The 26,430-nt window shown below is 57.8% G+C and overlaps 1 protein-coding gene across 3 annotated transcripts; it reads right to left on the bottom strand.

Moving 5' to 3' along the window:
- Positions 1-249: 249 nt before the first annotated feature.
- On the bottom strand, positions 250-24,967 carry SEMA7A (semaphorin 7A (JohnMiltonHagen blood group)). Of its 3 annotated transcripts, none has more exons than XM_004056509.5 (14): positions 24,708-24,967; positions 9,744-9,895; positions 9,212-9,253; positions 8,821-8,913; positions 8,535-8,619; positions 8,279-8,389; positions 7,523-7,662; positions 6,753-6,937; positions 5,792-5,900; positions 5,501-5,699; positions 2,842-2,969; positions 2,513-2,667; positions 2,252-2,313; positions 250-1,941 (listed from the first exon to the last, which is right to left on the bottom strand). In XM_004056509.5, exons 1-14 carry the CDS (start codon positions 24,877-24,879, stop codon positions 1,580-1,582), a joined length of 1,995 nt encoding a protein of 664 aa, XP_004056557.4. In that variant the 5' UTR covers positions 24,880-24,967; the 3' UTR covers positions 250-1,579. The 3 variants fall into 3 exon arrangements, with proteins under 3 accessions (XP_004056557.4, XP_055219728.2, XP_063554770.1); XM_055363753.2 differs by lacking the exon at positions 24,708-24,967 and adding an exon at positions 24,557-24,672; XM_063698700.1 differs by lacking the exon at positions 9,212-9,253 and having other exon boundaries at positions 24,708-24,929.
- Between the last annotated feature and the right edge of the window lie 1,463 nt (positions 24,968-26,430).

The following is a 26,430-nucleotide window of genomic DNA, read 5'->3' on the forward strand; positions in this document are numbered from 1 at the left end:
GTGCACATTCTATTGGGGCTCTGGGGTCAAGGCTTGAGCAAGCAGCACGCTGCTGAGGAGTCGTGGGTTCAGGTCCCCATTCCTGCCTCTCACTAGCTACAGCCCTGCTGAGCCGGCTCCTGGGCCCTAACCAGGACATGAAAGAATGCATGTAATGCTCACGCAGCCAGGGGGTGGCGAGTAATAAACAGGAGCCCCCACCAACACCCCCTGACCAGGACAGCTTTGCAGGCAAGGAACAGGCGCAGGTAAATAAATAGCTTGTTTATTAGTAATATGTTACATTATTAAAGTGCATTGAGAAGAGGTGCAGGGGCCAAAGCTGGAAGGCCACTGGCCCCAGCCACTGCCCTGGGTGGCCAGACACAGCCGGAGAAGGGCCCAGCTCCCCCCTGAAATGGATGGACAGGGCTGGGGGCAGGGCCGCCTGCCTGGAGAGCTCGGCCCAGGCCATCCCCACCGGAATTTTCACAGTTTAGCCTAAGTTATAACATGTCCTGAGCAAAGGTGGGAGGCTAGGAGCATGGAAGCACAGCCCCTGGGGAAGGGGGCTGAGAGGAAGGGAGGAGGCCCCCCGCCCCCCAACCCTCAACGCCAAGGGCAGAGTCCTGGAACCTCCCCCTGAGGACCCGGCTCGTCCTTCTAAATGAACACGGTGAAACTAGGGCTCAGTTTTCTCCTTCATTCTCCCGTTTCCCTCACCCCACCCCCTCCCATAACCACCCCCAACACTGGGGGCTCCAACAACATCCCCCTCAGACCGGGCTCCCAGGGCAGAGCCAGCTCATGCCACTCTCCAAGAACCCATGCCCGTCTCCAGACTCTTATCTCATCCCCGGGAGCCTCAGACTGGGATCACCCCCCTCCCCAACCCATCCCTTCCCAGCCCCTCCCTTTCCCACCCACCCCCCCGCATGTAGTTTTGGTATTTTCATACAGATGCAGTCGGAAGTAGCTATACATGAAATAAGCCTAACATAAAAATAGAGCTTTTTCCGTCCTTCCGTCCGGAAAGCAAACATCCTTCAATAAACATGCAAGGCAGCTGTCCTGTGGGACCCAGGACCAGAGAGGGAGCTGCAGAGGACAGGGCTGGACAGAGGGTAGCCCTGGGTCTTCAGGAACACCAGCCATCCAGCCATGAGAGAGGGAGGAGGCAATGCGGGTACCAAGAGTCCAGAAGGACTCAGGCCTCAGCCCCAGGGTCCAGAGATGGGGTCCCAGCTCTCCTATCCAAACCCACTCCCCGACCCATGGGCTCTTGGGCTGGGAGCATCGCTGCATTTAGTCAAGTTTGAGGAGTCTGAAAAATATTTTCCAGAAGATAAAGTCTTGGGTCATCGATGCCCCAGCTTCACAGTCGGTGCCCTCATTCTCAGCCCCTCACCATCCGTGCGCCACCTGGGGCCCAGCAGCCGCCTGCGGCTGGACGTCTCCAGGCCTGGCATCCTCCACTGGGTTATTCTGTCCCCTGGAAGAAGTGGCAGGCAAGGAGCTCCCGGGCCAGCCGGCTCTGAGTGTGAGACGTTCTAGTGCCCTGGGCTGCAGAAGCCTGAGGCATGCCCAGCCTCGGGAGGCCCTAGTGGACCAGCAAGCCAAGAATGAGTGTGGGCAGCACCCCCAGCCAGAGGGAGGCAGCCAGGGCACAGGCATGACCCAGCAGGTGCTCGGCCATGATGCCGTCCTCAGGCAGCAGCTGCCAGTGCTGAGCCTCGCGGAAGTAGGAGCCCTCCTGGGCCTCGCAGAAGTAGTGGCCGTACTGCTGCGCCGTGAGGTTCTCGATGAACAGGATGCAGTTGGGGCTCTGGTGACCAGGTTCGCAGCTCTGCTCCACGTTCTCCTTGTGGCGCCATGAGTAGGTGGCGTGGCGGGATTCCATGGGGCAGCTCAGGTAGTAGCGAGAGTTTGGGGCCAGGGAAACCTTCTGCAGTGGGGCCTTGTCTGGGGAGGGAGTGGGGAAGCAGCCGTGAGGAGGGACAAAGAGCTCCCAGGGGAGGATGTGTCCTCCCCACGGACTGGGATCCCAGGACAAGGCTTCTGAATGAACGTGGGGGAACCCAGCCCTCAGCGTCCTCCTTTTTTCTCCCATCTCGCTCATCCCACCAAGAGGGCTCCCTCTGCAGGACTGTATCCTGCCCCATGTGCCTGGGGCCCACAGGACAAGGCCGTGTCTCCCTCAGACCAGGACAATCAGGGCAGGGCAGTACCCCACTCATTGGGCCACAGCCGCCAGCAGGGCCAGATCAGGTACCTGGTTTGGGGTTGGGACACTCCTTGTGTGGCTCGGCTGGATTAATGGATTGCAGCACTGACCTGGAGTGGGAAGGACGAAAGAGGATCAGCAGATACAAGGCTGCAGACCTGGCCCTCCTGTCCTTACCCCAGTGCAGTTCCAGCAGAGAGGAGGGTCCCACCAGAAAGGCCCAGTACCGCCACCTCCTCCAGCCCGACAACACCTCCCCCTCTCCCATGCCCACCTTCTCCCAGGGATGAGTGATCCCGGCCAACGTACCGTTCGGAGCTGTAGATGGAGACGCAGTGGCCCTGGTCCCAGCCGCAGTAGGGGTCTCGGGACATGAGGCAACCGTGGCAGCCCCCACTATAGACCTCACACAGGTCCAGGGGCACCTGGCTCACCTCCCACTGGGAGCTCACATACAGCTTCCTCTGGAAGGACAGCAGGACTGGGTCAGGCCCAGGCCCCACCCCACACTCAGTCCTAAATGTCCAGGCTCTAAGGCCTAGAAGCTCTTAAAAGAACACACAAATCACATGCAAAGGAGCCCTGTCCTCAGCTGCAGTCACTGCATAGCCCATGGGACGCAGTGGGGGAAGGCTCACCCGCTCAGCATCCAGCGACATGGTCTGGATGGCAGCCGCGCGGCGGAAGGGCTGGATCTCCATGATGTTGAAAACGAAGCTGTGCTCCTGCTCCCCCGGTTCCACCACCTTGTGGATAGTGCCCCTGTCTGTGTATGGTGGACAGAAGGTCAGTGGGCGGGAGTCCCACTGAGGGGCCAGGCAGCTTCCCTCTAGGCCGGGGAGGGGTGGGAAGTCACAACTCAGGCGAGGGTCACAGGATTGGTGTGGGCAGGGCAAGGAGAGCGTGACTGGGGAAGAATGTGGGAGCCTAAGGGCAGCCTGGAACCTTCCAAGGCTGATCCAGAGAGGCCATCCCAGGAGGCCCAGGGGTCCCTGGATACGGCCTCCAACATTCCCAAGGCTGCACGGGAAGAACAGAAGCAGGAGCCCCACACCAGCAAGGTCAGCGCGGCTGCAGTCCATGCATCACCTCGTTTAACCCTCCACAGCCCTGCGAGGTGGCTGTCATCTTCCTCACTCCACAGATAAGGAAATCAGGCTCAGAATGGCTAAGCTACTTGCTCAAGGTCACACAGCTGGTGAGCAGCAGAGACCAAGTTGGAACCCAAATCTGTCAGAGCCCAACCACTCAGCTGCTTCTACAACTCCCCTGCCTCCTGGACTCTTAGGGAATATATTTACTTTAAATACATTTTTTTATTTTGGAGTAATTTTAGATTCCCAGAAAAGTTGCAAAGATAGTACAGAGAGCTCCAATCTACCCTTCTCCAGTTCCCCCTAATGTTACCATCTTACATAACCACGGTATATTTGTCACAACTAGGCAACTGACATTGGTGCATTACTATTAACAAAACTACAGACTTTATTTGGATTTCACTAGTTTTTCCACAAATGTCCTTCTTCTGTTCTAGGATCCAATTCAGGACTCCACGTTGCATTTGATCTTAGGGGATATCTTAATTTTATAAAATCTTAGATCTAAAAAGGATCTTGGATTCTAAATCAAGAGTTACCAAGGTCTTATAACCGAGCTGCCTGCCTCCTAGACCAATGCTCTCTCCGTTCACAATTAGGGACCAATGGGCACCCTGACCCCTGGTCCTCCCAATCCTACCTCACCTGCTGTCCCAGTTTCTAGAATAGCCTACCTCCCTCTCTCCCTCCCTCCCAATTTCCCAGGGCATCACCTGCCCCAAAAAAGCAGTCAGATGATCGCCTGCCTAGGATGTTTCCTCTACACATCCGTGATCCTCATCTGTGGACTCTGAGATGTGGCCAGATGCTCCTTGGGCCTGATAAGCCCCCACCCCAGCCACTGCCTTCACAGACATACTGCCCTATACCTCCTTCCAAACCAGCCCCAGTAACAGCATCCCCTTGGCAAAATTCTCAGGAAAAGAGCCAATACTTCTCCCAGTTGTGAGAGCCTCCCATTCTCTGCAGAGGACTTAGAAAGCTCTATTTTTCAATCTAGCCCCAATATGAATGATGCAGGCTCCAAAATGGTGCCTCCTCCACTGCCCTTAGAATGAAGACACCTTCTCTAATCACTCAAGTGTGCTCACCTCCCAAGTCTGCAGGAAGGGAATCCATGGCCCAAGTCCAGCCTTCCTTGTCCTAGCTCCTGCTCCCAGTTCTGCACTATGTGACCTCTCCTCTTCTGCTCCCCAGTGCCCTGCCATCCCTGGCTGACCACAACAGCTGTGCCAGCCACTACTGGAGCCAAGCAAGGACGGGGGCCCAAGGGTGTAGCCGGGATGAATAGGGAGTAAAGAGGCAGGGAATCAGGACCCAGGCCCTGCCCTGTGGGAAATTCCTCTCCCCAAGGCTTCCAGGAGCCAAACAATGGTGCTGGGGTTCCAGTTTCCTACAAGGTCACCAAAGCCGAGATAGTTCCAAGGTGAAGCAGCAACAGGAGATCACATGGGGAATGTGAACAACTGAGGTTGGGCGCCTGGGCCTGAATTGAATGGCCCCAGGGGTGCTAGAGGCCCTTTCCAGTCTCAAGGAAGGCAGCTGGCATAGGAAGCTGCGACAAACCCAACTCAGGACTGGCTCCTCCGTGTCCTGTGGCTTTCCAGAAAGCAGGAGCATCTCCCACAGCATTCCACCCAGCTTTCCCCAGCAGGGCCTACTCCAGGGAAGAGGAGAAGCTGCCCCTGTCCTCTGTGAGATGGCAAAGGTTCTGCCCCCTGGAACTCCTTCCTCATGCCTAATTTGTGCCCCATCAGCTCCTCAAATGTTTCCTCTCACCTGCACAATCCCAAAGACAGGCGCAGGGCCTGACTCCCTCATTCTGCCTGGCAGAGGCCAGTATCCCTGTGGTTCAGGCCCCTCCTCCTCATTTGCCACGTCTCTTCCTACCATCTTCTTCCCTGAGTCAGACATCTGGACCAAAGGTGCACCTGGCTTTGCTCAGACTCTCCAGATTTCCGCCTCCAAATCCCAGTGCTTGCTTTTCTCCCATCCCCCTTTCCCTCTTGCCCCTACCTCCTCCAGGAAGCTCTCCCTGCCTGACTCTTCCACACCCACACACATTAACCCCCGACAACTCTAGTCACTCAATTATTCCTTCCACATGTAAAGATCCAACCAGATGTTAACTACATTATTCCTTACACCTTTCATGCCCATTTTTACAAAGCAAACTGAGGGTCCCGGGGTAGCCTCTCACCTGTAGTTAGGTAAAGCACATGAAAGGTCTCCCCGTGGCTGGCTTGCATGCGGTGGACGGCCACTTTCTGGTAGTGGTATTTAGAGTGGAACAATGGCGTCTTCAGAGGCCCCATGGGCTCCACCCTCTGCGCCACCTCTGGGTGACGGTCAGCCACCTGGAAGGTCTCTGTGGGTATCGGCTGCTGGTCTGGGAGGCACTGGGCAAGGAGAGCAGGCCCAGGTCAGTGGGGTGGTGGGAGGTGAGGCAGAAGGAGGGCTGGGCCTGGGCCACGGCTGGTGTCACGCTCACCTTGCCAGGCCGCGGGTTGGGAAGGCTTGAGTGGTAGTCCTTGAGTGAGGAGGTGCGGAAGACCTTGTCAATGTCACCGAGGGAATACACACAGACGGCTGAGTAGTTCCTGCAGTGACATGGAGACCAGCTCAATGGGGGGCCCAGAACCCACCCATCCACCTCCACTCACCCAGGCCAGCTTTGTGCCTGGCACTGAGTTGCCAACCACCACTGAAAATGGGGAGGGATGGAGAGGAGGAAGGAGAGGAGTTCAGCCTAATTTCTTTGTGCTGCAATCTAAAACCACAAACTTGTATCCCGTTACAGAATCACTGAGTCTGGGCCATCTGCTCTACCCAACCCCAAGGCAGGAGGAACCCCAACATAGGCTGAGCAGTTCTCTAGCCCTCCCTGGGCACAGGCTGTGGGGTGCTGATGCCCCAGGAGGCCAGACCCCCAACCCCTTCCCAGCCTGGGGGACCCCACCCACCCAGGAGCCACAGAGCAGGGTCTTGGCTTCCTCCACTCTATCCCTAACTCTCCCCACACACACCCAACACTTTTGCCTGCCATGTTTTCAATCAGTGAGAGTGATTAAGAAGTGTGAATTATCGGGCTCAGGCAGTGCCTGAGCAGGTGTAATAGCACCCAGCTCCCCGAGAGATGCTTCAGCAGCTTCCTCCTGGGCCCAGTGTCCACTCTCGGCACACGCAGGTGGTGGGACACACAGGCACAAGTGCAGTCATGAGTGTGCATATAGGGCATGCACACATACCCATGAGTGCAGACTCACTCACACAACAGTACACACATCGCACTGGCTGTCCCCACACCGCACACCCAGCAACAGCCCAGCCTCTTGAGCCTGCAGCCCCTGCTCGTGCCACACCAGGCAGGCCCTCAGCAGGGCCCAAGGCCTCCTGTCCCTACTGGACACTGAACCAATGCCAGCTCCGGCCCCAGCACAAGGGCCACTCACCAGGGGTTGGAGAAAACACCATAGACCCTGGTGTCCCTCCACTGGCCGCTGGGGTCAGGGAGCAGGAAGACGTCTTGCAGCCTGTTGAAGTTCTTGTTGGTGGCAGCGTCACTGCATACCAGCATGGCTTTCAGAAAAGTGTTCCACTTGGAGACTGACAGTGAACTTTCCCCACCCTGGTCCCCCTGGAAGGGTAGAGGGGAGAAGAGGCCCCTCAGCACCTGCCCGGGCTTCCCCACACACCCCAGGAAACCACTGCCAGCAATACCAACACCTGGGCCCAGAGGAGGAAGGCAGGCTCTGAGGGGCCAGGACCTGCCGGGGGTGCCCCAGGACTCAGGGCAGGTCTCCAGATGAGACTCCAGCAAGCAGGCCTGGCTGATCCAGAGCCCAGGGCCAGCGGTGCCCAGGGTCAGGGCAGGTGAGAGTGCCAGGTCCCCACAGAGCAGACGGACTCAGACACACATTTACTGACTCACACACCCACACACGTGGCACAGCACATTCACACAGGCAAAACACACACACACACACCCCATCATACTCACACACGCTCACACGCCATCATACGTGCATAGGAGCTCAGCCACCTTTACCCACACACAGACACATGATGCTCCATGCACACACAGCTGCTCCCACAGTCCCTGACACAGACCCACTCATACATCCACACAACTTCTACATGCACACGGACACACAGAACTCACCCTCACTCAGGCCTATTCATGCACAGACACGTAGCCAGCAGCCCTCACGCCCCTGCTCACCCTGCACAACTGGGCCACACGGGACACATTGAGAGGAGCCTCAGGATTCTTGTCAGGATTGTCTTCTCGGAAGAAGTAGTAGATCTTGTCATCGTAAGCCTGGTCTTGGTGCACGATGGTGGCTTTGATGAACTGTGGGTCTGCCAGGGACAGAGGCGAGTGGGCGTAAGGCTGGGAAGCTTGCCCGGGAGACATCCCAACCCTGCACACTCTCCCTCCTTCAGGTCTGCACAAACCATGGCAAATCAGATCTGGAATAGGACTCAGAACATCAGGTCCAACTCCCTGAGGGGCCCTAGACCCTGCACCTCCACCCCACACCTGTTTTGCCCTCTTCCTACAAAGATGTCATCGGCCCAGGAGCAATGACTTCATGCCTGGGGACTGGGGGAAGGTCCCTGGGGGCCCCTATGTCACTTCTGCTCAATTGGCAGAGCCCTGATGAGGAGGGAGTTGGGGGCTGCCTCCACGTGAACTCAGCAGAGGATAAACTTTGGCTCCTGGGGACCCTGCACTGGGTCTGGGGCTCCCTCTGTTTGTGTTCCTGAAGAGGGCTGGGCCCATCCCACTGCTATACCTTGTCTGTTCCTCTGCTCCCAGCCAACCCTAACTTCTCAGGCCTATACCAAGGTCCTGCTTTCCTGCGTGGCCCCAGCGGCCCTCAGGGAGCCCTCCCAGAAACATCAGGATCCCATCTGCCACCTTAAGTGCTCACACCCCCTTGCCCACCCTCAGCCCAGCTGGAGCCTGACTCACTCTTCATGACAGTATCACTGGTGTACAGCTCACTCTCGCCCCGGATGCGGCGGAACCGAGGGATCTTCCCATTGTATTCCTGCTTCCGGATGGTGGAATACACCTCGTCCCCTGGGGTCAGTGGGAGGGAAAAATGAGTAAGAGCAGGCAGCTCCTGGAAGTCCCTCCTCCGGACACTGGACAAAGAGCTGACCACTCCTCTCCCAGCCCAGTTCAGAAGCATCCCCCTGGGGTGCCTGCTCCAGCACTGCCCTACCTTCAAACAGAACCAGGGAGTTCTCGTCTGGGCTGAAGGGGGCATAGCCTCTCATCTCGCCAAGTGGCACCACAGTGCCATTCACCTGTGGGAGATCCAGAGGGTCGGATGGCCACATAATCCCACAGCCACTGCCTCCCATGACAGCCAGTTTCTCGGCCAGGGGCCCCATCCTCCCAGGGCAAGGCCAGCATTGGAGTCTCGTCATCTCCTTCCCACCATGAGGGGCAGAAGCCCACGCAGTAGAAGGTGAGCTGATCAGGCACATGGGGAGCAGCCTTCTCACCAGGTTCCAGCAGCTGGGGTGCCGGGCGTTGGTGCCACAGGCCAGCAGCCCCTCACTCCGCCTCTCCAGGAGAGTGATGTAGTTCTCGCAGTCCTGCCCGGAAAAGAGAGAAGGGAGGAGAGAAATTGGTTGCTGGAAGGCCCTGGCAGGCCTAGCACTAGGACCCCCAGGATCAGGGAAGAAGGTGTCAGAAGGGCTTAGCATAGGTGACAGCCTCCCAGGACAGCCCAGAGTGTGTGCAGCTGATGCCATCCCCTAAGCACAGAGGACCACGTCTCCCCATCAGTCTGGGACTCGTGGGGCAGGGCCATGCTTCCTTCCTTAGACCCTCAGGGTCTCTTCTCCCTTTACCAAGTGGCTCAGACCCCTCCATACTCCCTCCCCCACTCACCCGCTTATCCAGACAGGACCCCTTTGTGGAGCCGATATTCACCTGGGGGAAGGGGAGAAGCATTAGTTCACTCTGCCAGGGGTGAGATACCCCTGAAATGCTTTCCACACAGCCTCAGGATAAGCCCCAAAGGAAGCAACCATTATTCTCATCTGACAGATGAGCAACTGGGGCTCTGAAAGGGTGAGTGATCTACCTGAGGTCAAACAGGGTCTCATATCCAGAGCTGAGGCCCAGAGGGTTCAGAAGACCAGCCATGGGCTCTGAGGCCCAGCTTCCAGCCTGGGCTTTCCGCAGCAGCGCTGCCCAGCTGGCCAGGCCCATTAGCTCCTGTTTTTCTCCACACCGCCTCAGCTCCCCACTCCAATCTGGACTACCTTTAGGGAGCCTCCCCCAGGAGCCATTTATAGGATACGGAGGTGGGGGCAGTTTAGGAAGAGAAGCCAGCTCCCTCGGATTCCCTGAGGACCCTTGGCAGGGCCAGAGGGGAGATAAGAGGGTGGGGGGGTGCTGGGGGAAGAGAGAGGCTCACCGTGCGCACAGATGCGTTCTTGCCCTCGGGGAAGTCAAAGAGGTAGACCTTGCCACGTCCTCCCACCCACACAGAGGAGCTGCCTGGCTCGTGGAAAAGCACCGTGTGCGGCTCAGTCTGGCCAAAGTCCACCCGGTCCTGCCCTACATGGCCTGAGGAGGAGACAATTAGTAGAAACATTGAAGCCAGGTCCCGAGAGAGAAGACTCTGGGTCCCCTCCACATGGCACACTGGAACCAGTGCTTGGTGCTCAGCGTCCTGGCAGGGCGTCAGACAAGCTCTGGGCTGGGGTGGTACCCAGACTCAGAGAGTCGAGGACAGGAGAAGTAAGAGATCCTCCGGTGGGCTCCAGCAACCAGCTGTCCTCACCCACAGCACGGCCCCTCCTCTAGTGTGGCAGCCTCTCCTTCCTTCACAGTATGTGTGATCTCAGAGTGGGGAAGGATTTAGGGACCTCTTGGGGGAACAGACCCCCTCCTCTGGCACACACTTTTGAGGGCTGGGCTAAGGCAGGAGGACCAGGGCTCCTTGGCCATGCTCTGGGAGGCTCTCTGCTGCCCTAAGCCAAAGCAAGCAGCGCCCCCCGACCCCGGGCCTTTCAGCAGGCAGCAGGGCCTTCAAGCACCCCCCTTGGAGTCCAGGTTCCCAGGAATCACAATGCTCAGAACCCCTTCTCCTCCTTCAGGAATCCCTCTCCAACCTCTCCTGGCCCATCCCCAGCCCCTTAGTGAGCACTAGACTAGAGGAGGAAAGGAATCTCAACATCTACTCCCTCCCATTTCACAGATGGGAAAACAGGCCAAGGGAGGGGCAGCCCAAGGGCACACGGAAGCAGGTCAGTAGCAGACCCTGAACCAGAGCCTGCACTCCTGCCTACCAAGCTGGACTCTGCTCCATGGCCCACTCTGGCCTGGTTTCACCCATGAGGATGCTAGCTCTCTGGGGGGTGAAGATCGGCTCTTCCTCCCCAGCAACTCTGGGACAGGGGGACCTTCACAGAGCACAGCCTGGGACTTTCAGCAGAAGGGCTGACCAGGAAAATTTTCCCCAAAAAAGAAACTGACTGCAGCCACTGCCTCTGGGGAGGTGTCTCATCTCCAGTGACACTGTTGAGGTTGTCCTGGTTGCAGGAGTAAATTATAGGGATGGGATGGGATGGCCTGTGGTTGTGCCCCCAGCAATCAGCCACACCCAGCATCTTCCCACCTCTGACCAGCCTGGGCCTCACCCAGGAACTGGGTCTGACCACTGTTTTTTCAGCTGCAGGAAACTCTGGGGCAGCCAGCTTGGCTGTGACACCCAAGCTCCAGCTCTGACCAAAAAGAACTACCATTTCCTCAACTCTGCCCCCCGATCCCTCTTATTCCCATTGGAGCCATCCCTATTGATTCTGCATTTAACAGGGGCAAGGAGCAGCTGGACCACACACTGTGCCACCACACCTTCATTCTTTAAGAAACATCCCTTCATGGCCAGGTCACCCCCGGAAGTGAGCATTCTTCACCTCTTCTGTGGCCTGGCGCACTGTGCAGAGAAGAATGCTGAGGTACCCTGGGAGACATGCCAAGGTCACACCAGCAGGCAGGACACATTAGCTTGTCCCAGGCTGGAGTATCAGTTCTCAGGAGCATGGCAGGCTACAGAGAGAAGTGCTGAGCTCACTGTCCTTGGGTGGTGTGGCTCTCCTGGTGCACATCACAAACAGCCCAACTGAACAGCTCCGGGGATATCAGCCCTCCCTGGCCCTCAAGCCTCCCTCCCTGTAGGCCCCAGATGTGCAGAGCAAGGGCTGAGAGGTACTGGCACTTCGGTGGGAGGGAGGGAGAGCTGGCAGGTCTTGGGTGCTGCCCTGCTCCCCCTCCCTTCCTGGGATAAAATTAGAGTGCTGGGGTCACAGACACAGTCTTCCTGACTCAGCTCCCGTAACTCCCCTTCCACCCGCAGCCCAAGCTGCAGCCACCATCCTCTATGGCCCAGCCAGGGATCCAGACAGTCTGCAGCCCCAACTCCCCTCCTGCTCCCCTCCCATCCACCGATAGCCAGGCTGGCAGCCAGGAAAAGGTGCGTGTCTGCATCTACAGATGCTGGGCTAGGACCTGAGATCCATAGTCCCTGGGAGTCAAAGCAGAAAAGTCCTAGCCATCAGACTGTGCTAGCCACCTCCATCAGTCACCTTAGCCCCACTCCTGCACCAAGGCCACAGGCCCAGGTCTCCGAGGGGGCCAGCAAGGCCAATGTACAACTACTCAAGGGAAAAGAGGCACCAGAGAGAACTCTGGGGGGGCACCCTGGTCTAGGAATTGCAGGGCTGTTGAAGAGAAGAGGAAAGCAGTCCTGCCCTGGGGAGTCGAGCCTGATGGCAGAGACATGACCGGGTCCCGGAGAGCAAGGTCTGAGGGGGAGGCCTGGCCCTACCCTGGGAATACATCTGAGGGGTCAGACAGCCACACCACAGAAAGCTTCCACAGCTCTCCGGCAAAACTGTCTTAGCATGGACCCCAGGGCTGCCCACAAAGTATCTGCTGAAGACATGAAGGGAGGGTGAGGGCTGCTGGCCCCTGGGTAGGAGCTGCAGCACTAGGGCCCGGACAATCCCATGTGGATCTGCAAGCCTGACCCCAGTTCCCTTCAAACCCTAGCCACAATGGCTAGGGTGGAGGAAGCAGGGACTGTTCATCCCGTTTTGCAGGAAAACGAACAGGAGCCCAGGACCACAGCCTCCCATGACCCCCAGGTTCCTGGCCCTCCCAGCTCTGTTCTTGGTGATGCATATGGGCTAGAGGGAATGACACCAGCTCAGCCCCAGGACAAGGCCTTGGCCCATTCTCCACCCCAGCCCCAGCCTGGGCTCCCGCACCGCCTGAGGCCCTCAAAAGGCCTGATTGTGCCCGGGAAGTGTCGAGCAGCAGCAGCTCGATGAATACATGAAAGGAAGCTTTGTTCAGGTTGGCAGGAGCGGGGGCTGGGGGCTCAGGGGCAGGAGGGCTGCCTGGAAGTGAAGGCAGCACCAAGCCATCAGGGCCAGGCCTCGAGTCTCTGCCCAGGCAGGGGCTGAGCAAGGCCAGGGGCTACCCCTAAAAAGGCCAGGCCAAGGGAGTATGTATCATATTCCTGAACATTTTCTTTGTGATGCTTTATGAACCCAAACGGTGAGGTGAGGTAGATAAAAGCTGGATGGGCCCTGAACAGGCCGGGAGGGAAAGCCAGGCAGAGGACGCAACCTGAGCAAAGGTGGCGAAGGTGGCTGTATGGAGGACAGAGGCCATGCGCTGCAGCCTGGCAGAGTCCTAATGAGAAGAATCGGGAAGGTGAGCTGAGGCCCACGTGTGATGGGGGAGGGAAGATGCAGCCTGTCCAAGGACACACTGACCCACTGCCCACCACTCTCCCCTGCTGCCTGAACCTACGAGCAGGGCCAGGAGTGGAAAATGCCTCCCCATCCTCTGGCGTCCCCCACCTCCTGGCTCCCCCTGCTTCCCATCCTGCTTGTCTAAAAGGAGCACCGTCTGGCACCGTGTCTCCCCCCTCACTCCCCAGCCTGACGCATTAGTGGCTGACTAAGTGGTAGCTAAAAGCTCCCAGAATAACCAGGGGCTCAGGTAGGGGAGGGGGCTAGGGACACATGGGGAGGGCATAGCCCAGAGGCAGGCCAGGAACAAGACAACCCACCTTCCGCCCCATGTGATTTCGAGCCAATCCTCACTCATGCTGGACCAAGAAAGCACATTCAGGCTGCCCCGTACCCAGCCGGACTCCATAGTTCCCCTAAGTACCATTTCTCATGGTGGCAGGGCCAGCAAGGCCCAGCTCCGGCCAGATAGGAGGGCTGCAAGGATGGCTGGGTTGTAGGAGATAACCCCCACCAGACACAGCCGCAGGGCCGGGTGCTCACAGGGCTCTGATCCCATTGGAAAGAATGGGGCTTGACTCCTTAGGGACCCTACCCTCGATCACCACCCCAGCAGCTGACCGACTGTGGCAAGTCTGGGCCTCTGGCATGCATTTCCTAACTCAGGCCTGCCTGGTGGAGCACGTTTCCTCTTCTCATTCACTCTGGTGCTGTCACCGTCTGGCCCGCTGTCCCCATACTCTTGTTGTTTGCGAAAGAGGAGTGCAGCTCCAGAGGAGGGCAGAGTGGGAGGTGTTGTTGTCCATGAAGGGGCTGGGTCCCATGCGCTGGTCTGGCAAAGCCAGCCTTGCAACCTGACCCACTGACCCAGTGGGCCTTGAATGTAACCTCAAGGAGCCTTTTGAAAGTGGGCAGACAGTCAGGCTCTGAAAATGGCAAGAATGTGGGCACCCCCACAGAGAATGCCTAAGTCAGGCAGTCAGAGAGGCCCCGGGCCAAAGAGCAGAAAGCAGGCCGACCTCAGGTTGGAGAGCCAGCACATCTGGCAGGAGCGTCCTCCCACAGTTGTGCCCCTACCCCTGCACTGCTAGGCCTACCTCACACCCTCACCCAACTACGTGCCTGGAAAAGAGAGTAGAGGGAAGGCCCACGTGATGCCCAGGAATTAGCCTGCAGCCTCTCCACCCTTTGGAATCCCACATCCACATGTCAAGGTGGAAGGGAGAGGATCTAAACAGTCATTGAACTGAAGGACACAGAGGCCAGAGAGGCTGTACCACCGGCCCAAGGACACAGAGCGAGGGAAGCTCCAAGTTTCCAGTACCCATTACCCAGCTGCTTCTCTCCAGGATCACATCCTGGGCTTCCTGGAGAGCCTCTGATTTGCAAAAACTGTATATTCAGCCTCTCCCTACTTCCCTGAATCATCCCTACTCTACCCTTCCCTCTCCTGCTCACTAGGTGCCGAGTCACTAACCTGATAACTAAAGGGAATCACCCGCCCACCCACCTTCCAGGTGAGGCCCTGATCTCCCAGGGGCCTTTAGTGATCAAAGCCTTAAATCCAAAGGAGTGACTAATGGTGGAAGTGTAGGTGCCGTGCATGTCAGAGTGGTAGAGGAAACCCTTCCGCTAGGGGTGGGAATACAGGAACAAATGTTTCTGTCTCTCCTGATATGGCCAGGAAGAGGGTGTGAGAAGCCTGGTTTCCAGGGTGGCACCGGCTTGGTGCTAAGGATAGGTCATGGTTGCAGGTGGGTCCTGGCAACTCTCAGGCAGGGTTAGGTTCTAGATTAGCTAGTCGCCTGGCAGGGGCAGAGCCTGTGTGCTGGGGCAGGTGGTGGGGCCTCGAGACAGCACTCAGCTCATGGAAGACTGAGAAGTCTAACTTCTTTATGAGCTATGAGAAGAGCGAGCTGTGTGCTGGGCCAAAGGGGAGCATCCTCCCACCCACCAAGGTCAGCTGTGGGTGGGAGGGGAGTATATCTCATGTGTGGCTCAGCCCTGGCTCCAAGAAGCCTCATTATCTCTTTGGTGGCTGGACAGCTGGCTGGCTGTGACGGTGATTGGGGCTGGGCCTTCCTGGATTCATTTTCCTCCCTGTGGATTAGCTGGGTGCGAGTCGGGGTGGGTGCTGGTACTTGTTTAGGCCTGGGTTTTATGACCCACCAGGATTCTTGAAACAAATCACAAAACAATCAGGGTTAAGTCCATGGGTCTTTTTGGGAAAGTGTGACTCTCTGAATGCCAGAGAAGTCAGACAGTTTTCTGGAAGTGGAGGCAGCAGAAGAAACTGACATTCTCATCTGCTTCCACTGACCAGCCCACCAAACCTCCAGCCACCCTGCAAAGAAGGCAGGACAACCTGTATTGCCGTTTTACAAACAGGAAAACTAATGCCCTTCCAAGCCACCAAGGTCTGGATGCTCTCCCCATGGCACCACTGTGCTCAAAGGACCAGAAGAAGGTTTGGCTATTGGGGAGACTGTCTGGGGCAAAGTCCTAGGGAGAAGGGACAGTGTGGAAAGCAAGCCCCTTGGTGAGGGGCTGTGCTGAGCAGGATTCAGGGACTCAGGGAAGGAAGGCTGGCACTGAGGCCCAGCTGGAGTGGGTAAGATGCCCTGAGCCCACGCCCAGGGAAGGCCGGAAGCCCAGGACAAACATCATGTCCCATCTACCTTCCAGCTGTTCTCCAGCCCAGCAGGTTCCAAAAGCCCCAGAGTGGGGCCGAAGTCGCTGGTGGCTCCTTCAAAGCAGACAAAGGGTAGCGGTGCAGGGCCTGCCCTTGGGCCCACAGCCAGGGCAGGGGTCAGGGAGAGGGCGGAGAATGGCTACACCACCCCACGTGGAGGGAGGGAGGCAGGTGGAAGACTGTTGAGAAACAGAAGGTTCCCCAGTCTTAGCCTTAGCCTGAACCAGCAGGGGAGACTGAGCAAGGGCAGCCAGCCAGCAAAGCCCATTAGGGAGAACTGGCAGGGGCTGGGCTGCCAGGGCTGCATTCCATCAGAAACCAGAGATGCCAGAGGAGGAGGAGGAAGATGATGACGACGATGATGATGCCCCTACCATCCAACCCTTCCATCGCATTTACTATGTGCCAAGCACTATTCCAAATGATTTTTAGATATATTAACTCATTTAATCATCACTGAACTCTCATGAAGTAAGTTCTTTTATTATCCCCATTTTGCAGACGAGGACCATGAGACACAGAGAAGCTGAGTAACTTACCCAGCATTACACAGCTAGTAAGGGGTGGAGCAGAGGTTCATACTCGGGCAAGCTGACTCCAGAATCTGTGCTTATAACATCGTATTCCAGAGATGAGCCCTTGGAGGCTTCCAAGGTCAGCCCTTCCCAGACAGATGAGGAGACCAAAGCCTACAGAGGGTGAGGCCCAGTTAGAGGCTACTTGGCCAATGAAGTCCTGACCTCTGCCCGTAACACCCTGAAGACAGTGTGTGCAAGTGAGCACAGGTGTGCAGGCCCAGGTGAATGTAGTGAATTCCTATGCTTTGATGTTGCCCTGGCATCCGTTTTGAATATAAGCTGGGTTTTCTCACACTAGAAGCAGGGCTCAGTCAACCTTGACACCGTTTCCAGCTCCCCACCTCCTCCCAGTTCCTCCATGTGCTCAATCCAGATATCTACCGTAGACAGTCATCTCCTGGTGACTGCTTCCCTGTGGGATGGCTACATACAGCCCACTTGATTGGTCCTGCTGACCTTGTCCCACAGCCCGCATGGACTGTGCAGATAGGCCAGTGACCTTGTCTCAAGTCACAACATGACCTCCTGGAACTCATGACTGCTTGCTGTAAACCCACCAATTAAAACTCCCCGTGGAGGCCAGGCACAGTGGGTCATGCCTGTAATCCCGGCGCTTTGGGAGGCTGAGGTGGGCAGATCATTTGAGGTCAGGAGTTTGAGACCAGCCTGGCCAACATGGTGAAACCCCGTCTCTACCAAAAATACAAAAAAATTAGCCAGACATGGTGGTGTGCGCCTGTACTCCCAGCTACTTGGGAGGCTGAGGCAGAAGAATCGCTTGAACCCAGGAGGCAGAGGTTATAGTGAGCTGAGACCACGCCACTGCACTCCAGCCTGGGTGACAGAGCAAGACTCCATCTCAAAACAACAACAACAACAAAACAAACTCCCTGTGGAAAACTTGTTTTAATAACACCATGGACCCCATAAAGATGCTGGCCCATGGATCCCCCCACCCTGCACATGCTCCCTGACCTTCACCTGTGTGTGGCTTCAGGTACACCAGGTATCCCTCAAGACCTGTTAGTAACAAAATCTTTATTTCCACCTGTCTCTCTCTTAATCATGGAAGAGGTGCTCTCCATCTTAAAGATCCTAAGTTACAACAGTGGGGCAGGAATCTTCTCAAGGTGTGGCATGGGGCCCCGGTCCTGAGAGACTGATTAGAAAGACAAGTCTCCCAAGATCTCTGCTCAGAACATAAAGTACTCTGTGGGGCCGGGTGCCATGGCTCATGCCTGTTATCCCAGCACTTCGGGAGACCAAGGCAGAAGGATCACATGTGTTCAGGAGTTCAAGGCTGCAGAGAGCTATGATTGCACTACTGTACTCCAGCCTGGGAGACAGTGAGATCCTGTCTCTAAGAAAAAAAGTACTGCATGCTCTGAAGCTGACCACAGTGAAGGGCAGAGTGTGCTCACCAGCCAGGTCCCCACTCAGCCAGCCCTGGCGAAAACACTCACCTCCACTCCTCAGCTCAAGGACCCACCATAGCTCCTAACTGCCCATCCAAGCAGGGCCCAAAACCTCAGGGCAGGGCAGTCAAGGCCCACCTCATCTCTGCACAGCTCTGCCATGGCTCATTCCCATCTCTGCACTTTGCTCCTGTTCTCCCTTCCCTGGATTGACCTTCCTCCTTTTCTCTGTGCACATGGATCTTACCTGTCCTTGAAAATGTAGCTAAATCCCTTGGATCCAGGAAGTATTCCAGACTGCTCCAGCCCTCACTGCCCATACCTTCGACCTTGTACCACAAACCATCTGGCACCACCATCTTCGCTCAGATCACGCTGTCTGATGGGATTTCATCTGGCCTATGGGGCCCTGAAGGTGAGGACCAGGCTTCCTCTTGCTCCAAGTCTTCCATTCCCAGGGAGCAGCTCAGACAGTGGAGAGAAGCAAGAATGGGGCAGGCCAAACTCCCATGCCAGAGGGACAGGTATCTTAGAACAGATTTCTGGGCCACCAATGAGGTGCAGAAGTCATCACAGTGACCTTCCTTCCTCGACAGGCTGGGCCAGAGCTCCTGCCTCAGCCTCCCAAGTAGCTGGGATTACAGGCGTGTGCCACCACACCCAGCTAATTTTTTTGTATTTTTAGTAAAGACGGGGTTTCACCATGTTGGCCAGGCTGGTCTCGAACTCCTGACCTCAAATGATCTGCCTACCTTGGCCTCCCAAAGTGCTGGGATTACAGACGTGAGACTCTGTACAAACAACAATATGAATAGCTGTCTATGCTGCACTCTGCCCCCACCCATGCTCCTGCCCCTAGCTCTAGCCTGGCTCCTCCTCCTCCCCCAGGAAGCCTTCCTTGATTGCACCATCCCACACTGACCTTTCCTGCTCTCACTTCCTGTCACAGTCCTAGGCTACACCTGCAGGTCATTCCTGACCTCCCCAGGGGTCCGCCCTACTTTACAGGCAGAAGACCCACCTCTCCAGGAATGTGGGGGCTCCCCAAGGGCAAACCCAGGGCTTCTCTTCCTGTCTCTCCCCCAGAGGAGCCGAACACAGACCTAGGCTGGCTGCCCTCCATGATGAGGGGTCACCCAGGGGTGCTGGCACAGAGCCCAAGCCTCTGGCTGGAAGCATGGGGTGCAGAAGGCATGGCAGGATCAGCATAATCCCAGGCTGTCATGACAGTTAAAACCTGATTAGCCCGAGCCGGGACACAGATCAACCTGTCCTTGGGACCTGAGGCCCAGCCCACCTGAGGAAAGACCAGAAGAGGTATATGGAGCTGGTCCGAATCCAAGGTCCTGAAGAGAGGACACTCACGGCTGGTGTGGCTCCTGGGAACAGACAGCACTGGGGCAGGAAGAGTCTGGGCCCAACTGAGCTAGCAGAGGAGGAAAGGCACTGAAGGGGCCCCCAGCCTGGGACAGAGTATGATGGCAGACAGAAAGCTGGAAACAGGCTGAGAGCTGGGGCAGAAGCAGGCTCAGAAGACTCAGCCCCGGTCCCAGCTCTGCCTCTTTGGGTGACCTCGGGCCAGTCCCTGTCACCTATGAGCCTCAGTTTCCCCATCTGTGGAATGTTTGGCTGGCCCAGCTAATCTCTGACATTTCTTTTCTGACATCCTAAGCCCGCGCTGTCAGGCTGTGTGGGTTGGGGTCATCCAAGAAGGTTCCTCAGAGGAACTGAGAAAGAACCAGCAGCCTCCTTTCTGGGCAGAAAGGAGGAGGAGGGTGAGTGGGGTGCAGAGAGGAGGCGGAGCCAGGGAGCAGTGAGGGAAGAACTGTGGGAGTCTAGGAGGCAGTGGGGCCAGGCCACCATGCAGGGCCTGGGGAAGGCGGCAGCTGTGTGCCCTGTGTTCCGGATGGGGTGCAGCATAGGGACAGAGGTCCTCCGGGAGGCTGGGCACAGATCTGGAGAGATGGCAAGGCCAGGGCCAGGGAGACTAAAGGGCTTGGAGAGCCACCCCATACCATTCGGGGCAGAGAGGGGACAGTCCCTCAAGGCCTGGCTGGCTAGGGAAGGGGGAACTCTGTCCTCTGAGGAGGCAGGGCCCAACAAGGCACCGTGGCCCTCCATCCCCCTGCTTTCTTTCTGGCCTGCCTGGTTCCCTGAGGACAGGACAGCTGGCCATACACCTGGTGGCTGGCCCTCCCTGCAAGGGTACAGAACCCTGGCTCTTCTGAAGGCAGGACAGGTTAAGGGCCCCTTCCTCCCCCAACCATGGACGAAGGAAGGCTCCTGGGGCAGCCACGCTGGGCCAAAAAAGGAAATCAAGAGAAGTGGAAACTTCTCAGTCCAGAGCTGCCGACCAAAGCAGGGGAAGTGCAGTCAGTCTCTTGTGACAGAGCCGTGTGAAGCTGGGGGTGGACAGGTCATCAGCTAGTGGCCCATCTACTCCAGCTACTGCCCCCTGAGGGCTGCCAGACCTGCCCCCTGGGCTGAGCTTCACATCCCACCTTGCTTGGCCCTCCTCAAAAAACAGAGCCCAACTTTCCCTGCTTCCCCCAGGGTGCCACCCTCAGCCCAGATAGTGACCTATCCATGCCACCCCCACCCCGCCACCTCCATGCTCCTTCCATCTCTGCAGAGGAAGAGCAGGAGAAGACAGAGCTGAGGGACAGACCTTCTCACCTGGAGACTGTCCTGCGGTCAGGAGTCAATGGGGAAAGCCATGGTCTCCCTGGACCCAGTCCCAGCCTCCTACCAGGGAACTGTGACGGGGCTATGGCCTTGCCAGCACTCGAGAGGCCTTCCCTGCCTGCCACAGCCCTTCTCCAGCGGGTGCGTCCTTCCTCCTCACTGCTGTGCCAGTCATAGGATGACAGGTATCCCCTCACCTATGCCCATCTGGACAAGTTTCAAACTTTTCGGGAGCCCCCAGGCCCAGGCTGACTCAATGCCTCTTCACATGGGGGCCCCTCACATGGCTTCTCTCCTCTCTGTGGTCCTAGCTGTAAGTTCTTGGGTTTAAAATCCTACTAAGTGGGGTGCTTCCTCCTGTTCCTTCCCTCCCCCAGCTGGCTCCTCCTCCTGCCATTTCAGCTTGCTCCCTCTTCCAGGAAGCCCTCCCTGATTGGGAAAATTGGGTTAGGCATCTCCTCAGTGCCCATAACTGCTCTCTGTTACACATTCTGTTGTACCTGCAGGTTTATCTGCCCATCTACATCTACACTGAGAAGTCTACAAGGGCATGGAATCACCTTGTTCCTCATCATCAGATCCCCAAGCTCATCCCCAAGACCAGCACAAGGTTGGCCCTGACAAATGTTTGCTGAATGAATATGTCCACCCTTGAGGGCACAAGCTGATGATCCATTTCCTTCAAATGATCCTCAGCCTTTGGCCCACGAGATAAAAAGATAGGAAAGAACGCGAACTTAAGGGTTTCCCCTGACTTCCCAGGTTTCAATTTCTCCTCCAGATTTCTCGAAATCTAAGATTTAAACAGGCCACCACAGACTCTGCCCAGCCCCTCCCATCCCAGAGACAGAGAAATCCTAAGACATTAAATCTCAGAAAAGGATGAGCCCCCTCCCCTACCCTCTTTGGGCATTTGGGGAAACTGGGGTTCAGTAAAAGGCAAAGACTTGCCCAGAGTCACAGAGCAAATTAGGTCACAGCCTGAACCAGGCTCCCGACCTCCCAGCTCTCTCCCCTATACCATGGTCATCCTTGGACCTGTGCCAGCATCCATTCCACCGGACCTGCTCTCAGAATCTTCACTGTCCAGGACAGAGGGGTCACAGAGCTTGGTAGGAAGCTCCTGGTGACCTCACCAAGCATCTCTCTTGGCTTAGGAAACTCCCCCTCTCCTCTGGGGAATTGCCCCCCCCCCCCCCCACCATGAGACTCTGCGGAGGGAGTTCACCTTGAAGGTGATGAACACATCTAAGTCCCCAAGGGGGCAAGGATTTCCACTGGAAATGCTGATGCTTGGGGAGCCCCAGATGTGACCTCATCCCCTGGAGGAGGTAACAACAACCTCCTGCCCTGGGGAGCAGCCCCAGAATGGCTCCCCAGCAGCCACCAAGTCAACAATAACATCCCGTTGTTTCATTGGACAAAAGCGAGGGAGGGCAGAACCAGCTGGGCAGGTTGAGACTGGGGATGTGGGCTCTGTTTCCCCATGGACAGGCTGGTTCACGTCTGACCTTGGGGTTCCAAGCCTTCTTTAGCTCCTCCAACAACTGATAAAATGGAAGAGGGGTGCACAGCTTACAAACGCATGCCAACCTCCTGCTAAGCCCCAGCCCTCACCTGCAATCTACTCCCTTACAGTTCCTGCTTGCAGGAAGATCAGGACCACACATGCACATCCTTGACTGGCCCATGTGTCAGTGACAGCCCTTGGGGGACAACCCCTACAGCCTTTCTTGCTCTGGCAGGCTCTAAGGGTCAAAGACAAGTGTGGAGCTCAAGGACACCCAGCAGGTACATGATGGCCCATCTCTCTCCCTGGCCTGAGCTACGCTGTGCCAGACTTTCATCAAGCTGCAGAGGCAGCAATCTCCCTGATCAGTGCAGGCTGGGCCCCTCTCAGAGTTCCCCGCTTTAATCTTTCTCTAGAACTTGGGGATCCAAGCAGCAGAAAATAAAGAACTTTCCATACCTATTCCAGTCCCCACAGCTGTCCTGACTCAAAACTAAAACCCCCATCTATGCCTCATAGAGAAATGGCTCCAGAACCACCACCATCCCTGATTTTGTCATTCCTGGATACCACCATACTCCCACCCACCACTGGTAGACAGAGCTCTAGGCTTCCAGCAAGACCCCCTCTTACCCTATTCCTGGGTTTGTCCTACCCAAGCCCATTCCTGTCCGATTGCCATGTGTCACCCCACAGGAGACAGGAGGCAGCTGTCAGTCGGGCACATCATCACCAGCTGGTGGCCCTGGGGGTGGGGGGCAGGTGAATGGCAGGGCCTGTCTGGCCAGTGGGGCACCTGGCACTGGTGAAGGAGACCACAGACTGGTCGTTGGACAAGACTGGTGAACGGTTGGCAGACTCCAGCCAGCGGGGCTCAACAGTGCATAACTAAGCAGAGGGCACAGCCACTGTGGCTACAGCAGTGAACTGCGGGCGGGGGGGGGGGGGGGGTAGGCCATGGAGCTGTGCTGGGAGCTTCGAAAAGTGGGTAAGAGGACTGAAAGCAGCTTTAAATAGCCTCAGGGTGGGAACTAAGTGCCCAGGATGGGATGTATGCATTAAGTGCTAAGAAGTGGGTGTGCATTAAGTGGGGTGGGGGTGGGGGGTCATGGGAAGACTTTGGGACAGGCAAACAGAGTCAAAATGCAAGGGGTTTGATGGAGGGAAAGATTCCAGAACACTCAGACGTGGCCATTTGTCCCCTCCAGAGTGCCCACACGCTATGATGTCCAAGACAGCCAAGGGGACTGAGGGAAGGCAAAGCTGCTGGGAGGGCAAAGGAAGCTTGGGCTGGAGCTGGGATGGCAGAGTGGTGTGCAGGCCTCCTCCATGCACAGGCGGCCGGAGCTCTAGCAGCACTGCTCGGCTTCCTCCAGGAGCACCTCAGGCTGGGTAGCCGAGCTGGTCCCCAGAGCACCTCATTCTTGGTGCCTGAACCACCTAAATCCTTCTCCCCTCCCTAACCCAGAACCTGGACTGGTCCTGTGCCAGATCAGAGCCCCTGCCTGCACCTGGGCTCCCACACTGCTCAGTGACCTTGGGCAAGTCACATTCCCTCAGCTACTGCGGCAGTTCGGGCCACTCGTTTTGTGTATGGTTTTTTTTCCCCTCTGCTAATAATACCTGCCCCAGATAATGCTCAGACTCCCGCAATCCCTGCAAACTGCCAAAGGCATCAAAAGGCTCCCGGTGGGGCCAGACCCGACCAGTTCCCCCAGCCCCCACTGCGAGTCCCCCACCATCACGACAGGGGGGCCGCAGACACGCCACATTTGGGGACAGAGCCGAATCGGACTGGGGGCGGGGAGGCATTTGTGTGCAATGCAGGGGAGGGGAGATCAGTTCCTCGCGGCAGAAAGCCTCAAACCCCCGCCTAGCCGGCTTTCTGTCCCATAGTACAGGGTCTAAACTGAGGTGCCCTGGGGGAGACTCCAGTCCCCCAGGTTATTATCTACCCTGGCCTAAAGGCTGCACCCCAGCCCTAGATCCACCGCCTGGGGGTCCCAACGGCCGTGCCCCACCCAACGGGCACTGCCCCCCAACGCTGGAGCCGATTTCTGGTGACAACTGCCACGTGCGGGCAAGGGGGGAGCGGCCGGTCCCGGCATTGCGGAGGCAGCGCCCTGGTACCCCAAGCCGCCGCACCGCACCATGTCCCGCCGCTCGCTGCAGGGTGCCCACCCCCTTGCCTGGCCCGAGCTCCGGGCCGGGGCGGGGGCGGGGGCAGGCGGCGGGGTCTTTGTTCCCGCTGCCGAAGCGCCGCGGCGGCGGCAAGGGGTCCGCGCCCCCCTCGCCGGCCCAGCCTGCGCCCCGCGCGCCAGCAGAGCCCGCAGCTCAAAAGGAGGGTACCCGGGTTGGGGTCCCAGGCGGGGAAAGGTCCTCTGCCGAAGCCCCCGAGCCAGAGGACCCAGAGTGGCTCGGGGCCGAGAGAGGGGCCCGCCCCCTCCCCTGGCGCCCGGGCGTTGCGGCTCCCGGCTGCCAGGGACTTGGTGCGACTTAGCCGGGGCTCCGGCCCCCGCCGCTCGCTCGCCGCAGCGTTACAGCCGGATCTGGTGTGCCAGCGCGCACACTCACACACACTCACCCAAACCCACACGCTCCACGCGGGGACAGCGCGGGGACAGCCCGGGACCCGCAGAGCTGCGCGCACGCACTCCCTCCGGGTGCAGCACACTCCGCACCCGCCCCGCGCAGCGTCTGATCCCGCGCCCGACCGGCCGCGCGGCGCCGCCTACCTTTCCAGACGGCGAAGATGCGGGGTCCGCTCCTTAGGTGGCCCTGGGCGGAGGTGGCGGCCGCCCAGAGCAGCAGCAGCAGCCGCAGCGGGAGCCCCGACCGAGCCGGCGGGCCAGGGACGCGGGCGCGCGGTGCGCTGGGGGAGGCACGTCCGGGCGGAGGAGGCGTCATCCCGTGGCCCCGGGGGCGACAGCGGCAATCAGCCGAGACTGAGCCAGCGCCCGGCCGCAGGCAGACCCAAGCGCCAGGAGGCGGAGCCAGCGCTGACCCCACCCCGCCCCTCCCCCCGCCCCTCGCAGCCTTTTCTCGCCTCACTGGCTTTCCTGAGCGAGAGCGGAACTGCTGGGGGAACCTTCGCCACCCTCTCCCTGGCAACTCTACGGGGAAAGCCCAGCTGCGGACAAGCCAGACTTGTGGTCTTCTGCCAGGGGCGGCAGGCCCTATCCCCTCTCTGGGCCTCAGTTCCACTCCCCGCACCCCGTAAAAAGATTGGCGTAGAAGTCGTGGAGGACCTCTCTCCAAGGGCGCAGAGGAGTCCAACACCCGACAACCTTGCTATGGCCAGCTAAGTGGTTCGCACCCTGAGGACTATGATCCTCGGAGGATGCGTTCGCCTAAGTGGACACGGCTCCCTGCTGAGCCTACCAGCAGGCACAACAATGATATGTGGGGAGCACTCAGGGACCCGCTGTTGCTTTGCCTGGGAGAACACGAAATTTTTCATCTTGGCCTGGCTCCTTCCCCTCCCTCTCCTTTCTCCTCCCTTTCCCAGCCAGCAGCCTTCTGGGCTGCCTCCCCTCAAGCCAGCTGGTGTACGCTCAGAAAATCCAAACTCATTTCCATGTGAGTGGAGGGGGATATAATTAGGAAGGCCCCTTCCCCAAGTAGAGAGGGGAGCATCCCCCGTGCCCGACTCACTGTGGGGAAGGGAGGGTCAAAGCAGCTTAAGAGGATCTCTGCCCGCAAAGTGCCTAGGGCTCAGCTATCTCAGGCAACCTGACCATTCAGTGGGGACTCCTTTGGGGGGTCCAGGCCCAGACCCTCTGCAGTTACCTGAGCAGCCCAGCCAGCTCTGCCATCAGCTCCTCCTCTCAGAACTACGTGCCTGCCCTTTGTAAAAGGGTCTCCTCTCTCTAGACCAGACAGGGCCCAGACCTACCACTTCCACTTGTGCCCCAGGGAACCATGAATGGAAAATCCACCCAGCTCAGTAAGTACTTATCTAGTGTTTACTGGATGTCTAGCTGCACTGAGAGGAGACAGGCCGAGGAAGGAGTAGAGGTGAATATCCAACCTTCAGAACTCACAGACCTAGACATGATTCACGCACTGCAGACACCAGCAAACGCAGTGGGCTGGCTGCCCTCTGCCCTCTGCTCTGCTCCATGGGGCCGGGACCATTTGGTTGTTGTTTTTACCTCCTGGAACCAGGAAAGTTTTGCTACCAAGAAGTTTGGCTTTACCATTCTACATTTTGCTTCCAGTTGTCCCCTCCTTCTTCCCTCAGAGTCCTGAGGCACCCCAGCAGGCCAGGAAGGTAAACTCAAGGTACCTCCAGAGACAGTGCAGAGTGAGGTTCCTGGCCCACTGGGTGGAGCCAACAGCCTCGTGATACACAGGGGCACACTGCCCCAGAGAGGGAGGCTGTGGACACTCTAAGAGCTCCTCCTCAGGCCTGCACCTAAGCCTGTGGCCCTGAAGCCAGCAGTGGAGCCTGGCCCA

The sequence above is a fragment of the Gorilla gorilla genome, chromosome 16, assembly GCF_029281585.2.
Source record: "Gorilla gorilla gorilla isolate KB3781 chromosome 16, NHGRI_mGorGor1-v2.1_pri, whole genome shotgun sequence".
Taxonomy (NCBI): domain Eukaryota; kingdom Metazoa; phylum Chordata; class Mammalia; order Primates; family Hominidae; genus Gorilla; species Gorilla gorilla.